The 14441-nt window shown below is 42.4% G+C and overlaps 1 protein-coding gene across 1 annotated transcript in view; it reads right to left on the bottom strand.

Moving 5' to 3' along the window:
• Positions 1-14441, bottom strand: part of MYO18B (myosin XVIIIB) — a 758252-nt gene that overhangs the window by 419136 nt on the left and 324675 nt on the right. The window contains exon 24 of the mRNA XM_044275382.1: positions 652-780. Coding sequence (XP_044131317.1) covers positions 652-780 — 129 coding nt within the window. The remainder of the gene's footprint in view (positions 1-651; positions 781-14441) is intronic.

Below are 14441 nucleotides of genomic sequence, written 5' to 3'. Positions count from 1 at the left end.
GCAAGAATACTTAATAACTACCAACATAGCTTTTAAAGTATAAATTATGAAATATAAATATTTATTTTTGGCATGCAATGCTATTGCTAAACTTTGGTGACGTATCATCAAGTTTTCCTATAGTTCAGACTTGGGAGAGATTTGTCTCAAATGTTATGTTACTGGAGTTTTGATTTTTTGACCTATCAACAAGATTAGAGTCTGCAATTTGCAAAATTAATCTAGATCCTAAATATTGAATTAAATTTAATTATTGGAACTTGAAATTATAGTAAGTCCGCCTGTATCATAGATTATATGAAGGTGTGTATTTTTTTTTTTTGTTTTGTTTTCTTTTGGCTGTTTTTTTTTTTTCTCTGTCTCCACTCCTGGTGGCTTATCTAGGTGGGGTGCTTAGGGAGAGTATTTTGTAATTTATCTGTATTTGTATTTTGTGTATGCTCCCAATTTACTTAATAAAATGTATTTTTAAAAAAGTATATTAAATAAAATATATACACTAGAGTATAGAAGTCTAATGAGAAATGAACATGAGGAACCTAAATCAGTGTACAAAAAATGCATTGTGATATTTTATATAATAGTAAAAGAATGGTGGCAGCAGGTGACTTAAAGACACATGATAAAAGGATATATTAGATCAATCCTTGCCTTTGTTTTCTTGAACTTTTGTCGACAAAGGAATCCTCTGCATGCTGCTTGAAAAAGGATCATGTTTTGGGAAATCATCTTCTCCCGCTGTTTCTCTAGCCTGGATAGAACACCAGACTTCATGAACACCTACAGAGAATAATATATGGTCAGAGGAAGCGTCAAAAACAATCAATACTGCATCACGCAGTGCCAACATGAGCTTCTAATAGTAGTATGTTTAACATCTTAGAGAACAATGCCATAAAAAGTATACATAGAAATAACCATAAGAAAAAAAGAAGCAATGACAGGGGGGAATGTAAATGTGGGGAAGTATAGGTTTTGATGGAGGAAGAATAATTGTCTAGGGCTGCTTTAAAAATAATATGGACTGGGGATTCTAGCTCTACTAAATAATAATTTTCATGCTAAAGAATTGATTGACCTTCTTGAGACCTGTGTGCTTCTAACCTTGTTGTAAAAATATTACATAGTCTTGACTCTCAATCATATTCAGGAGCTCAGTCACACTGAATATAGGTGGTCATTAATCAAACTGATGTAAAGTAGAACTGGTTTAGTTGCCCATAGCAACCAATCAGAGTCGCCTTTCATTTTTAACAACTCCTTTGGAAAATGAAAGGTGGAATCGTATTGGTTGCTATGGGCAAGTAAGCCAGTTGTACTTTACACCAGTTTGATAAATCTCCCCCATAGAGTCCAAAATGTTTTATCAGTCCACGGAGTTTCTCTGAATGTATCTTTGCCAATTTTCTTTTTATTCAAATAACAGCAAAGTATTTGAAGAAGGTACAGATATCTCTTAACAAGAACAAAAAATGCTAGAATAATCACATCTTCAGACATTATGCAGGTTCACATAAACAGTTGTTTGAAACTACTGATGATATGCAGTCATAATACATACAAGATTGTAGAAACTTAAGGTTGGGCGAGTGCCTAATAAAGCAGGGAGGTGTTCCTAGGGGTCACAATATCACGAAGACGAGGATAAACATAAGACAACATGTAGGTTTACATGTGGACAACATGTAAGTAGGTGGGGGAGGGGGGAGGTAGCTGCAATAAAGATAGGAAGTTTGGAGGATCAAGCAAAGCCACGGAAAAGTCTCCAGGGTTGCCAGACCTGTAGAAATTTCTGGCGGTTTCCTATATCCCAGGCCGCTAGTTCTTCCAAGAGGTACAACTGGTCCACTTTATCCGACCATTCCGCTTGTGAAGGGGGTCTATCTGATTTCCATTTGAGCGGGATAAGTAGTTGGGTTGCTGTGAGTAGCATCGTGGGCAGATTAGCTTTCGATGGGGTAAAGGAATGGTTTGGGCACCAGAGTAGTGCCAGTTTAGGGTCAACTACTATTGGGTACTGCAGGGAGCATACCTGGTTAATAGTAGTTTCAACTTGAAGCCAGAAGGGGCGTATTTTGTGGCACTGCCACCAGATGTGAGACAGTGATCCCGGTTCAGTGCCACACCTCCAACATAAATCTGGTATGAATGGATTTAATTTGTGGAGAAATACAGGCGTTTTATACCATCTGGTCGTGAGTTTGAAGGAGTTTTCCTGTACTATCACGCAGCGTGAGAAGCTGTGGGAGTTGCTTAAGATGGCTGCCTTCTCAGGAGCAGAGAATTTAGTCAAAAGCTCAGTCTCCCACGCAGAGATCTCTTAATGTATCTTATGTATTGCAGAGATAATGCTTCTAGGAGAAAATATGGTGCCTCAGAGAGGCATCATACATTGGCACACACCATGCCTACAGCTCCAAAACATGGGTAGGGGCAATGCACCTGCATTGCCACATACATCAGCCCTAAAGCATGACAATGACACATTTATGCATATAGGCATCTCCCAGTAAAAAAATAAATAACCATATTGGTCATATTGGTAGTGCCACCTTTTAGAAGTGGCTCCCTGTGAGTCAATGTCCAACTTTGACTCATAGGGGGCCACTTCTACAAGATGGTTCTCTTTCCCTGGGAGATACCTCTTTGCATAGTATTTATAGAATACCTGTCACCAAAAAAGGCAATCCAATCTGATAGCACAATGTTATAAAGCAGGAGAAGCTGAACAGATTGATATACAGGTCCTTCTAAAAAAAATGTGCATATTGTGATAAAGTTCATTATTTTCTGTAATGTACTGATAAACATTAGACTTTCATATATTTTAGATTCATTACACACCAACTGAATTAGTTCAAGCCTTTTATTGTTTTAATATTGATGATTTTGGCATACAGCTCATGAAAACCCAAATTTCCTATCTAAAAAAATTTGCATATTTCATCCGACCAATAAAAGAAAAGTGTTTTCAATACAAAAAAAGTCAACCTTCAAATAATTATGTTCAGTTATGCACTCAATACTTTGTCGGGAATCAATGCGGCGTGGCATGGAGGCAATCAGCCTGTGGTGGCACTGCTGAGGTGTTATGGAGGTCCAGGATGCTTCGATAGCGGCCTTAAGCTCATCCAGAGTGTTGGGTCTTGCGTCTCTCAACTTTCTCTTCCCAATATCCCACAGATTCTCTATGGGGTTCAGGTCAGGAGAGTTGGCAGGCCAATTGAGCACAGTAATACCATGGTCAGTAAACCATTTACCAGTGGTTTTGGCACTGTGAGCAGGTGCCAGGTCGTGCTGAAAAATGAAATCTTCATCTCCATAAAGCTTTTCAGCAGATGGAAGCATGAAATGCTCCAAAATCTCCTGATAGCTAGCTGCATTGACCCTGCCCTTGATAAAACACAGTGGACCAAAACCAGCAGCTGACATGGCACCCCAGACCATCACTGACTGTGGGTACTTGACACTGGACTTCAGGCATTTTGGCATTTCCCTCTCCCCAGTCTTCCTCCAGACTCTGGCACCTTGATTTCCGAATGACATGCAAAATTTTCTTTCATCCGAAAAAAGTACTTTGGACCACTGAGCAACAGTCCAGTGCTGCTTCTCTGTAGCCCAGGTCAGGCGCTTCTGACGCTGTTTCTGGTTCAAAAGTGGCTTGACCTGGGGAATGCAACACCTGTTGCCCATTTCCTGCTACAGGTGCCGCATTTCCTGCTACAGGTGTTTCTACTCCAGACTCAGTCCACTGCTTCCGCAGGTCCCCCAAGGTCTGGAATCGGTCCTTCTCCACAATCTTCCTCAGGGTCCGGTCACCTCTTCTCGTGCAGCGTTTTCTGCCACACTTTTTCCTTCCCACAGACTTCCCACTGAGGTGCCTTGATACAGCACTCTGGGAACAGCCTATTCGTTCAGAAATTTCTTTCTGTGTCTTACCCTCTTGCCTGAGTGTGACAATGATGGCCTTCTGGACAGCAGTCAGGTCGGCAGTCTTACCCATGATTGCGGTTTTGAGTAATGAACCAGGCTGGGCGTTTTTAAAAGCCTCAGGAATCTTTTGCAGGTGTTTAGAGTTAATTAGTTGATTCAGATGATTAGGTTAATAGCTCGTTTAGAGAACCTTTTTATGATATGCTAATTTTTTTAGATAGGAATTTGGGGTTTTCATGAGCTGTATGCCAAAATCAATCATATTAAACAATAAAAGGCTTGAACTACTTCAGTTGGTGTGTAATGAATCTAAAATATATGAAAGTCTAATGTTTATCAGTACATTACAGAAAATAATGAACTTTATCACAATATGCTATTTTTTTTAGAAGGACCTGTATAGTTTTGGAGGAAAAGATTCAATAAAACCTGCAATTTATACATTTATATCTTTGCTATTTTTCACTTCCTGTGAATACCTATCTGTACAAGAAGGAGAGGTTATCAGTGATTGATAGCATTGTGTGTACAGGTATGAATGCAGTCACTGATAACACCTCCTCCCTGTACTGATAGCACTTCACAGGGCTGCAGATGTAAATGTAAACATTTCACGTTTTACTGGACCTTTTCCCACAAAACTACAGAATATAGCAATCTGCTTGGCTCCTCCTGCTCTATAACATGCTGCTTGCAGGTTTCATTGCATTTTTTTGTGACATGTCCTCATTAAAGCTTTGTCCATACTACAGTCAGAGACTCAGTTTGAAGCCTCCGTTGGCAGGCCTTTTGAAACCAATAGACACTGGTGGTATCTAGTGTTGGGTGAGCATGCTCTGCTATGCAGCCAATAAACGTGCGGGTAAGTATGCCATTCACTGTAATGCCGTAGCCATGTTGGAGCGCGGCCCCGAACTTCCGGGTTTCGTCCCCGAACTTCCGGTCCGCAGCTCCGCAAAAGATAGAACATGTCCTATTCTTGTCCACAGCTGCGGACAAGAATAGGCATTTCTATAGCGGGTGCCGGCCGGGGGTGTTGCGGATCCGCAATTTGAGGGTCCGCAACACACCGCGGACATGTGAATGGACCCTTAGTCAGTGAGAGCTGAGCTGAAGAAGGAACAGATAGTGAAGGGAGTGAAATAGTAATATTTTATTGAAAAAACTTGTTAGAGACCCAATAGTCCTTTTAAGGACCATTGTTGTATATGGCAGAAAAATAATTATTAGCGCAACCTGCGCTAAATTGCGTGGAATTGTTAGAGAGACCCAAAAGTCCTTTTAAGGGCTATTGTTGCATCTAGTAGCAATATAATTATTAGCACAACCTGCGCTAAATTGCGTGGAATTGTTAAAGAGACCCAAAAGTCCTATTAAGGACTATAGTTGTATCTGGCAGCAATATATATTTCTAGCGCATACTACACTAAATAGCTTGCAATTTTTTGGCCGCGGCAGACAGGGACATTATCTGCACTACATCTCCTGTGTAACGTGTGCGCAGCCTAAAAATATCTGTGACATCCAGTGTACTTTTTCCGTAGACGGGGTCCGCTGCGGACAGTTACATTACCTGCGCTACATCTCCTGGATAACATTTGCGAATCCGAAATATCAGTGACATTCAATTTTTTTTTGCTACTGGTGGCAGCGACATTACCTGTGCTACATCTCCAGTAAATATCAGTGACATTCAGTGTAATTTCTTTCACTGCTGGTGACAGCGACATTATCTGTGCTACATCTCCTGTGTAACATGTGCACAGCCTAAAAATATCTGTGACATCCAATGAACTTTTTCCGTAGACAGTGTCCGCTGCGGACAGTTACATTACCTGCGCTACATCTCCTGTATAACGTTTGCGTATCCAAAATATCAGTGACATTAAGTATTTTTTTTTTTTGCTTTTTTCCAGTTGAACTGCACTGCTCCAGAAGGCAGGAAAAACACCACTTTAGACTCCTTCCAATAATCTGTGGAAATAGGGAAGCAATAGGGCCACAGAAAGCAGCAGAGTCTCCACTCATTCGCCTCTGTCAGAGACCAAAGGATAGCCAGAATAGTGAAATACCATCACATATACGGAATAACAGTATTTATTATACTCACAAAAGCGAATAGAATACAAGCAGTATAAAATTGCATACACCCGACCCGGGTTTCGCTTCAAAAAGCCCCCTGACAAAGCTTTTCGAAGCGAAACCTGGGTCGGGTCTATGCAATTTTATACTGCTTGTATTCTATTCGCTTTTGTGAGTATAATAAATACTGTTATTCCGTATATGTGATGGTATTTCACTATTGCAGCTATCCTTTGGTCTCTGACAGAGGCGAATGAGTGGAGACTCTGCTGCTTCCTGTGGCCCTATTGCTTCCCTATATCCACAGATTATTGGAAGGAGTCTAAAGTGGTATTTTTCCTGCCTTCTGGAGCAGCGCGGTCCAACTGGAAAAAGGATTAAGATTTATGTGAATTGTACCCACTTCACGATTGGGACCTGCAACGCAGAAAAAGGCAACATACCAGAGACTATTTTATTTGCTTATTTAAAAAAAAAATTGCTGCTGTTGGCAGCGACATTACCTGCGCTACATCTCCTGTATAACGTTTGCCCATCCTAAATATCAGTGACATTATTTCAGTGTAATTTTTTTATTAGCCGCTGGTGACAGCGTCATTACTTGCGCTATACCTCCTGTATAACGTTTGCGCATCCTAAATATCAGTGACATTAATTCAGTGTAATTTTTTATTAGCTGCTGGTGACAGCGACATTACTTGCACTATACCTCCTGTTTAAAGTGTGCGCATCCCAAAAATATCTGTGATATTCAGTGTACTTTTATCTGCACATACACTTACAAAACCTGATCTATTGTACATATGACACACTTGCAAGCATACAGAATATACCATTTAATATACGCAAGGCGATCAGTAAGGGAAGTGGCCGTGCTGCTGATGATGCACGCAGAGGACGTGGCCCAGGGCGCGTGCCTGCTGCCAAAGCACAAGAAACACACTCATCCACGATACCTAGCTTCATGTCCCAGTTTGCAGGGTGGCGCAGGACACCACTCTCGAAGTCAGACCAGTGCGACCAGGTGGTCGGTTGGATTTCAGAATATAATGCTTCCAGTCGGTTAAACACAACCCTGTCTTCCACAAAAGCCAGTCTCAGTAGCCAAGAGTCTGGTCAACAGAATCCTCACCCTGATACTCCTTCCTCCCACCATGGAGAGTCTTGGCAAACAAGTGATACCACACTCGGATATTCCGAGGAGCTTTTTTCATCGCCATTGCTTGATTTGGGCTTCTTGACAAGCCCGCTTAAAGAGGGACATGAGGAGATATTGTGCCCTGATTCCCAAACTCTTGAGCATCCACAGTCACAAGAAGATGACGGTGGGGAACGGTAATTAGTGTTTCACGAGGTGGATGATGATAATGAGACAAATTTGCCAATAATACAACCGCAATTAGTGTCTCAAGAGATTGCTGATAAGGATGAGACACAGTTGTCAATAACTGAGGTTGTTGTTAATTCAACAAGTTAGGAGGATAACCACAGTGAGGAAGTAGAAGAGGAGGTGGTGGACGATGAAGTCACTGACCCAACCTAGGAAGGTGGCAAGCCAAGCGAGGACAGCAGTACAGAGGGGGAGGGATCCGCACCACCGCAACAGGCTGGAAAAGGCAGTGGGGTGGCAAAAGGGAGAAGGCGGGCCACACCGAACAGGCACGCAACTGTTTCCCGGAGCACCCCATTGCGGCAATCTCACTTGCCAAGGGGTAGGTGTTCCGCAGCTTTTTGGAGGAAAGTGCGGACGATAAAAGAATTGTCATTTGCAACCAGGCTATACCAAAATGAGCAAGGGCATGAACACTAGCAACCTCACCACCACCAGCATGATCCGCCACATGGCATCAAAGCACCCTAATAGGTGGGCCGAACGCGTGTATCCAACAATCAGTGTCTGCGGGTCACACCACTGCCTCCTTTTCCCCTGTGTTATATGCTGTCCAATCCCATGGCCAAGACGCAGGCCCAGATGCCTCCCGCCATGCACCCGGACCTTAGCAAGCACCATCAGCTAGCACATCCACTTCTGTGTCCCAGCACAGCATACAGATATCTATACCCCAGGCCTTTGAACGAAAGCACAAACACCCAGCCACCCACCCACAGGCCATAGCACTTAATGTGCACCTTTTCAAATTGCTGGCCCTAAAAATGTTGCCATTTAGGCTTGTGGACACTGAGGATTTCTGCAGCCTGATGGCGGTGGTTGTTTCGCATTACTCTGTCCCCAGCCGCAAATATTTTTCACGATGTGCAGTCCCAGCCTTACACCAGCATGTGTCCCGTAACATTACCCGTGCCCTGACCAACGCAGTTATTGGTAAGGTCCACTTAACGACTTATAAGTGCTTTTGGCCAGGGATGCTAAATTTCCCTGACGGCACACCAGGTGAACGTTGTGGAGGCCGGGAGCGAGTTGTACCCTGGGATGGCACAGGTGCTACCGACGCCACGGATTGCGGGCCCTACTTCCATTAGGGTTTCCGCCACCACCTACGTTAGTGGCTGCAACCCCCCTTCTCCTCCTCCGCCTCCTCCTCCACTTCTACCTCTAAATTATCATCTTGCAGCACCAGTCAGACATCAGTCAGTAGCTGGAAGCAGTGTAGCACTGCAGTGGGGAAGCGGCAACAGGCTGTGCTTAAACTGATCTGCTTAGGTGAAAAACAGCACACTGCCGCAGAGCTGTGGCAGGGGATAAGGGACCAGACTGAGCTGTGGCTCTCGCCACTCAACCTACAACCAGGCATGGTTGAGTCTAATAATGGCCGCAGCTTGGTGGTGGCTTTAGAGCTCGGCAAGCTCACACACAAACCATGCCTAGCCCACGTGTTCAACCTAGTGTTTCAGCACTTTCTCAAAACCTAGCCCAATTTGCCTGAGCTACTGGTGAAGGTGCCCATTTCCGCAAGTCATCGACAGCTTCAGCCGGTCTGGCAACGCTGCAGCAGCGCTTGCTATTGCCAGCTCACCAACTGTTGTGTGATGTGAGCACGTGCTGGAACTCCACGTTCCACATGTTGGCCCGGCTTTGTGAGCAGCAGAGGTCAGTATTGGAATACCAGCTGCAACATGGTCGTCGCCTTTCCAGTCAGCTTCCTCTCTTCACAAGCATCGAGTGGGCATTGATGCCTGACCTCTGTGAGGTTTTGCGCAACTTTGAGGAATCAACACAGATGGTGAGCGGTGATAATGCTATTATCAGTGTAACCATCCTACTTCTGTGTCTACTCAAATGCTCGCTGCTCACAATAAAGGCGGACACTTTGCATGTAGAAGAGGTGCAAATGGGGGAAGACAGTGCACAGGGTGATAGCCAGATCACCCTCAGTTCGTCTTCTCAGCGCAAATTGGATGAGGAGGAGAGGCAGGAGATGGTTTCCTCCGCTACAGAAGGTAGTACCCATGAAAGTTTTATTCCATCTGTACAGCGTGGAGGGGTAGAAGAGGGGAAAGAAGATGAGGAGATTGAGAGTCATCCTCCTGATGGGAACAGCAAAGTCTTGTCTGTTGGGACTCTGGCACTAGTGTTGAGCGTGAATATTTTAAAAAAGTCAATTTTTATCGAGAATATCGGCACTTCGAGATTTTGCAAATATTTAGAATATAGTGCTATTTATTCTTAATGACGAATATTCATTTTGTTTTAGTTTTTTTTTTAACACAGTACACATCAGGTGATCATCCCTCCCTTCTTCTAGCTTGTGGGCCAATGAGAAGGCTTTGTCACAGCTTAGCAACATCCCTAGAAACCAATAGAAAAGTTGCCTACCCCTTACTATATAAGAACCTCCCCAGCAGCTATTAGTTTATTGCAGTTATGAAAGAGACAGCCGTGTCATCGCTGTGCTCTGTGCTTTGTGTTAATACATTAGACAGTAAACTTATATATATAATTCAGACAGTTAGGGGGAGCTAGTCTGTGTAGGTTAGATTGATCTATAGTCTAGTAGATATTGCCGAAAATTCTCAAGCACGAAAAAAACAGAGCAATCTATCTCCATATAAAGCTATTCTAATGTTCTGCCGTGTCAACCATTTTCTCCAGTCTCAGGAAACTTATACCAGCTTGTGAAATGTAGCATAAGTGACCCACGCCGGTATTTCACGCGCATTACACAAATATTACAGTGACGATTTTCACAATCAAGAGTATAATCGCGAATTCTCAAATATATGACGAATATTCTACAAAATATCTCCAAGGCCTGGGACAGTTTTATGACACCCAGCCAGAACCCTCAACCTAATGTGCGGCCTAGTGTCACAAGGAGGGAAACATTTTGGAAGATCGTGAAGGAGTACGTAGCAGACCATGTCAGTGTCATCAGTGTTCCCTGTGTGCCTTACAACTATTGGGTGTCCAACTGGACACATGGAACGAACTGGCGCTCTACGCCTTGGAGGTGCTGGCCTGCCCCGCCACCAGCATTTTGTCAGAGCATGTATTTAGTGCTGCTGGTATCCATTGTGTGACAGATCCAGCAATAAATCATAGTTACTGTTCTAAAAATAAACCTTATTGCTAATGTAAACATAGTCTAATGCTATCAATAGTTAAGTATATGCATCTATATACAATCATAAGTAGTGATGAGCGGCAGGGGCAATATTTGAATTCCCGACATTGTGTGAATTTTTGGTAAAATATTCATCATATAAGAATTTGCGAATTTGAGATTATTTTCTTGATCGTGAGAAATTAGCAATGTAATATTCGTATAATGCGCTCGAAATACAGGCGTGGGTCATTATAGCTACATTTTTCAAGCTGCTAGAAGTTTCCTGAGACCGGAGAAAATGGTTGGCACGGCAGAACATTACAATAGCTTTATATGTAGATAGAGTGCTCCAATATATTCGCGATTGCAAAATTGGCACCAATGATGCACTATGTATGTAGCAAGTATGTAGTAACAGCAGAACACTATATCACTATCTAACCTACACTATCTCCCACTAACTATCTGTATTATATATATAAGCTAACTAACTATCTAATGTAATGACACAGGAAAGCACAGAGCACAGCAATAACACTGCTGTCTCTCTCAGAACTGCAAAATACTGCATACAACGGTTGCTAGGGATGTTGCTAAGCTCAGACAAAGATGTTGCAGCCTTCTCATTGGCCCACAAGCAAGAAGGGAGGGTACTGTTAAAAAAAAAAAAAATCTAGAATATTCAAAATTATGAATATACAGTATATCACTATATTCTAAATATTTGCGACTTCTCGAAGTGCCGATATTCGCGATTAATATTCGCTATTCGAATATTCGAGCCCAACACTAATCATAAGGACATCTAGTTAAGCGAATAATGAATTTAAACATAGTTGGAATTTATCTTTCTCTTTATAGGAAGGATGAGCAGGTATTCTCTTGAACTAAATTATTATGCTCTTTAACATTCAAATAGTTGGAAATCAGCTAAAACATACTTTGAATTCAGGAGTTTTCTAAGACTAGATTTGACTCCCAGCACCCCGAGGACCAGAAAATTAAAGGATCACCGTGTCCCCTCTATTGTTTATTAGGCACAGCTTCATGCTTTTGGTAGTCGCTACTCCATCCTATTTAGGGCTCAAGCACATGAACGAATTTTCTTCCCGCGTCCGTTCCGGCTTTCTTTTGCAGACCATATGCGGAACCATTCATTTTAATGGGTCCGCAAAAAAAATGGAAGGTACTCTGTGTGTATTCCGTTTCCGCATGTCTGTATTTCTGTTCCGCAAAAAAAATAGAATATCCTATTATTGCCCACATTATGGACAAAGTTTGTACTGTTCCATTAGGGGCCAGATGTTCCATTCCGCAAAATATGGAATGCTACAGACGTCATCTGTATTTTTTTTGTGGACTGCAAAATACATACGGTCATGTGCATGAGCCCTTAAGCAATGGAACTGGCCAGTAAAACCAGGCACAGCAACTGCTGCTGCATACCTTTCAGTCCAGTAGTTGGCATGGATGATGGGAGTTGGATTCCCATTGATCTGATACTCTGATACTCTAGTCTACCAATATTATAGTCCCAGAAAACCCCTTTAAAGAAACACTGCCATCAGAGCAAATTTTTATAAAAGTTTATATTCACAGAAAACCATTTTTTTTTACTTTTTGGCTCCTTTTCTTTTTCCTGTAAGCAGTACTATACCATTGAAAATTAAATACGAATTATTGTCCTTCTGTAGCAGTCAGCATAGAGAGATAAAACACTCTGGCATAGGGATCCCATTCTTATAGCCCCTTTAGACTGAGGTTAGGGCATATTATCACTAATCAATCACAGAAGAAATGCACCAAACGTATATGGCTCTGACTATACTGGCTAGTCATAAATGCAGATATTAAAAGCTGAGAGTTTTGCCAATATATTCCTGTCAGGAAAATATCGGAGCCCATCATGCATTATATTTTCATCCGCACAATGTTCTGTTTTGTGTAGGATGCCTTTGTGGTTCATGTGGACCGCGCCGGCATCCTCCACCGTATGCATTTTTTTGCTGGGGATAGTCGTTTGCTGCGGTCCACATGCGGTGGGGCTGCTCCCCCCATGAAAAACACGCTACAGTGTTAGGGGTTGAGCAGCTCCCCCAGATTTGCCACTATATTTCTGTGTTTTTGTCATATTATCACTAACAAGCATTATTACAAACACTCATTAGCAATAATCTGCCATTGTAAAGGTGCTCCTGATTGCACAATGAACGAGCGAAATACTCATTCATTGAGTAATAGAATCGTTCATGTGGACACCTAAATCATCATTTGCATGATTCTGTATGGGAACGTGCAATGGTATTAGCGATCATTCCTCCTTATACTGTGGAGCAGATCGCTGCTTCTTCAATGACTCAAATGAGCAGTGTAAAGAAAATATGTTTTTGGTTAATATAATAGTGGATTAGTAGAATTGGGATAACAGTATCTCTTGATAGGCTTTGATAAAGATGAACATTTCACTTATACATGTAAAGTGTGATGCTCTAAGTGAGTCACTCATTCCCCTTCCCTTTCTAGAGGCAGGGAATACCTTGACAGAGAAGGTCAAGCAACGGTGTTTCCCATCCTAAAAGTCCAAGCAAAGGAAGAAGTTAAAGAGCCAGGAGAGGAAGTAGAATACATAGAGGGACTTTGTACTGTTGAACAGATATTAGAAACCTGTTTTCTGGTGTGAAAAAGTTGCAAGCCAAGTGTTTAATAAATAACTTTTAAAATAACTTCTAAATCTAGGTGCAAGTGGCATTTATACGCTGCCCTCACCACTTTCCAAGAAGAGGGTATGGTAAGAGCTGGGCTAGATTTCTGACATAAAAGAAGACTGAAATCTATGACAGCTTGGAGCTGCCGAAGATTTCAGTCTAGACACATGGACTGCTGGAGAATGCACCTAATTTATGATAAGACCTGCTCATCGCCATAAAATCGGGGCATCCTTTGGCAATGGAGGGGATAACAAAGAATGGCAAAATAAGCCTGTCTATGATGAATTCCTCTCATGTCTTTATCTAAATCCCAGAGAGGCCGGTGTTTATTTTCCATTTTATTGCACGAGTTACGAAAAGTGCCTACAAAGCTTTGCTGCCACTGTTTATTTCTGGCTAACTGAAGCCAAATTTGGACTTTATGGCTATATGCACATGCAATTTTCTAAATCTCGTCTACATGGTATGGAAACTTACCATGTAGAAATTGACTTGCGTGCAGATTTTGAAATCCGCAGCATGTGAATTGTTTTTGAGGATTTTCAATCAGCGAGTGTAATGCTCCGGACACGCTGAACTTCCAGCACTGACCGGGTCACGTAGTATTATATTGATTTATGATGCTATGTAACCCTTAGGCCCCTTTCACACGGGCGCGTTTACCGCGTGGGTGCAATGCGTGAGGTGAATGCATTGCACCGTCACTGAATCCGGACCCATTCATTTCTATGGGGCTGTGCAGATAAGCTGTGATTTTCACGCATCACTTGTGCGTTGCGTGAAAATCGCAGCATGCTCCTCTTTGTGCGTTTTCCACGCAACGCAGGCCCCATAGAAGTGAATGGGGCTGTGTAAAAATCGCAAGCATCAGCAAGCAAGTGCTGAAGCGGTGCGATTTTCACACACGGTTGCTAGGAGACGATCGGGTTGGAGACCCGATCGTTGATATTTTCCCCTATAACATGGTTATAAGGGAAAATAATAGCATTCTTAATACAGAATGCATAGTACATAGTAAAAAATAATTTAACTAAGCCTGCCTTCTCTTCTGTCTTCATCTTTGCTGTGCACAGGAAAAGGACCTGTGGTGACGTCACTACGCTCATCACATGGTCCGTCACATGATCTATCACCATGGTAAAAGATCATATGACGGACCATGTGATTAGCGCAGTTACGTCATCAAAGGTCCTATTTCTCAGAGAAGAAGACA

This window comes from Bufo gargarizans, chromosome 1 (assembly GCF_014858855.1).
Source record: "Bufo gargarizans isolate SCDJY-AF-19 chromosome 1, ASM1485885v1, whole genome shotgun sequence".
NCBI lineage: Eukaryota > Metazoa > Chordata > Amphibia > Anura > Bufonidae > Bufo > Bufo gargarizans.
This window is presented reverse-complemented; position numbering and strand designations above follow the sequence as displayed.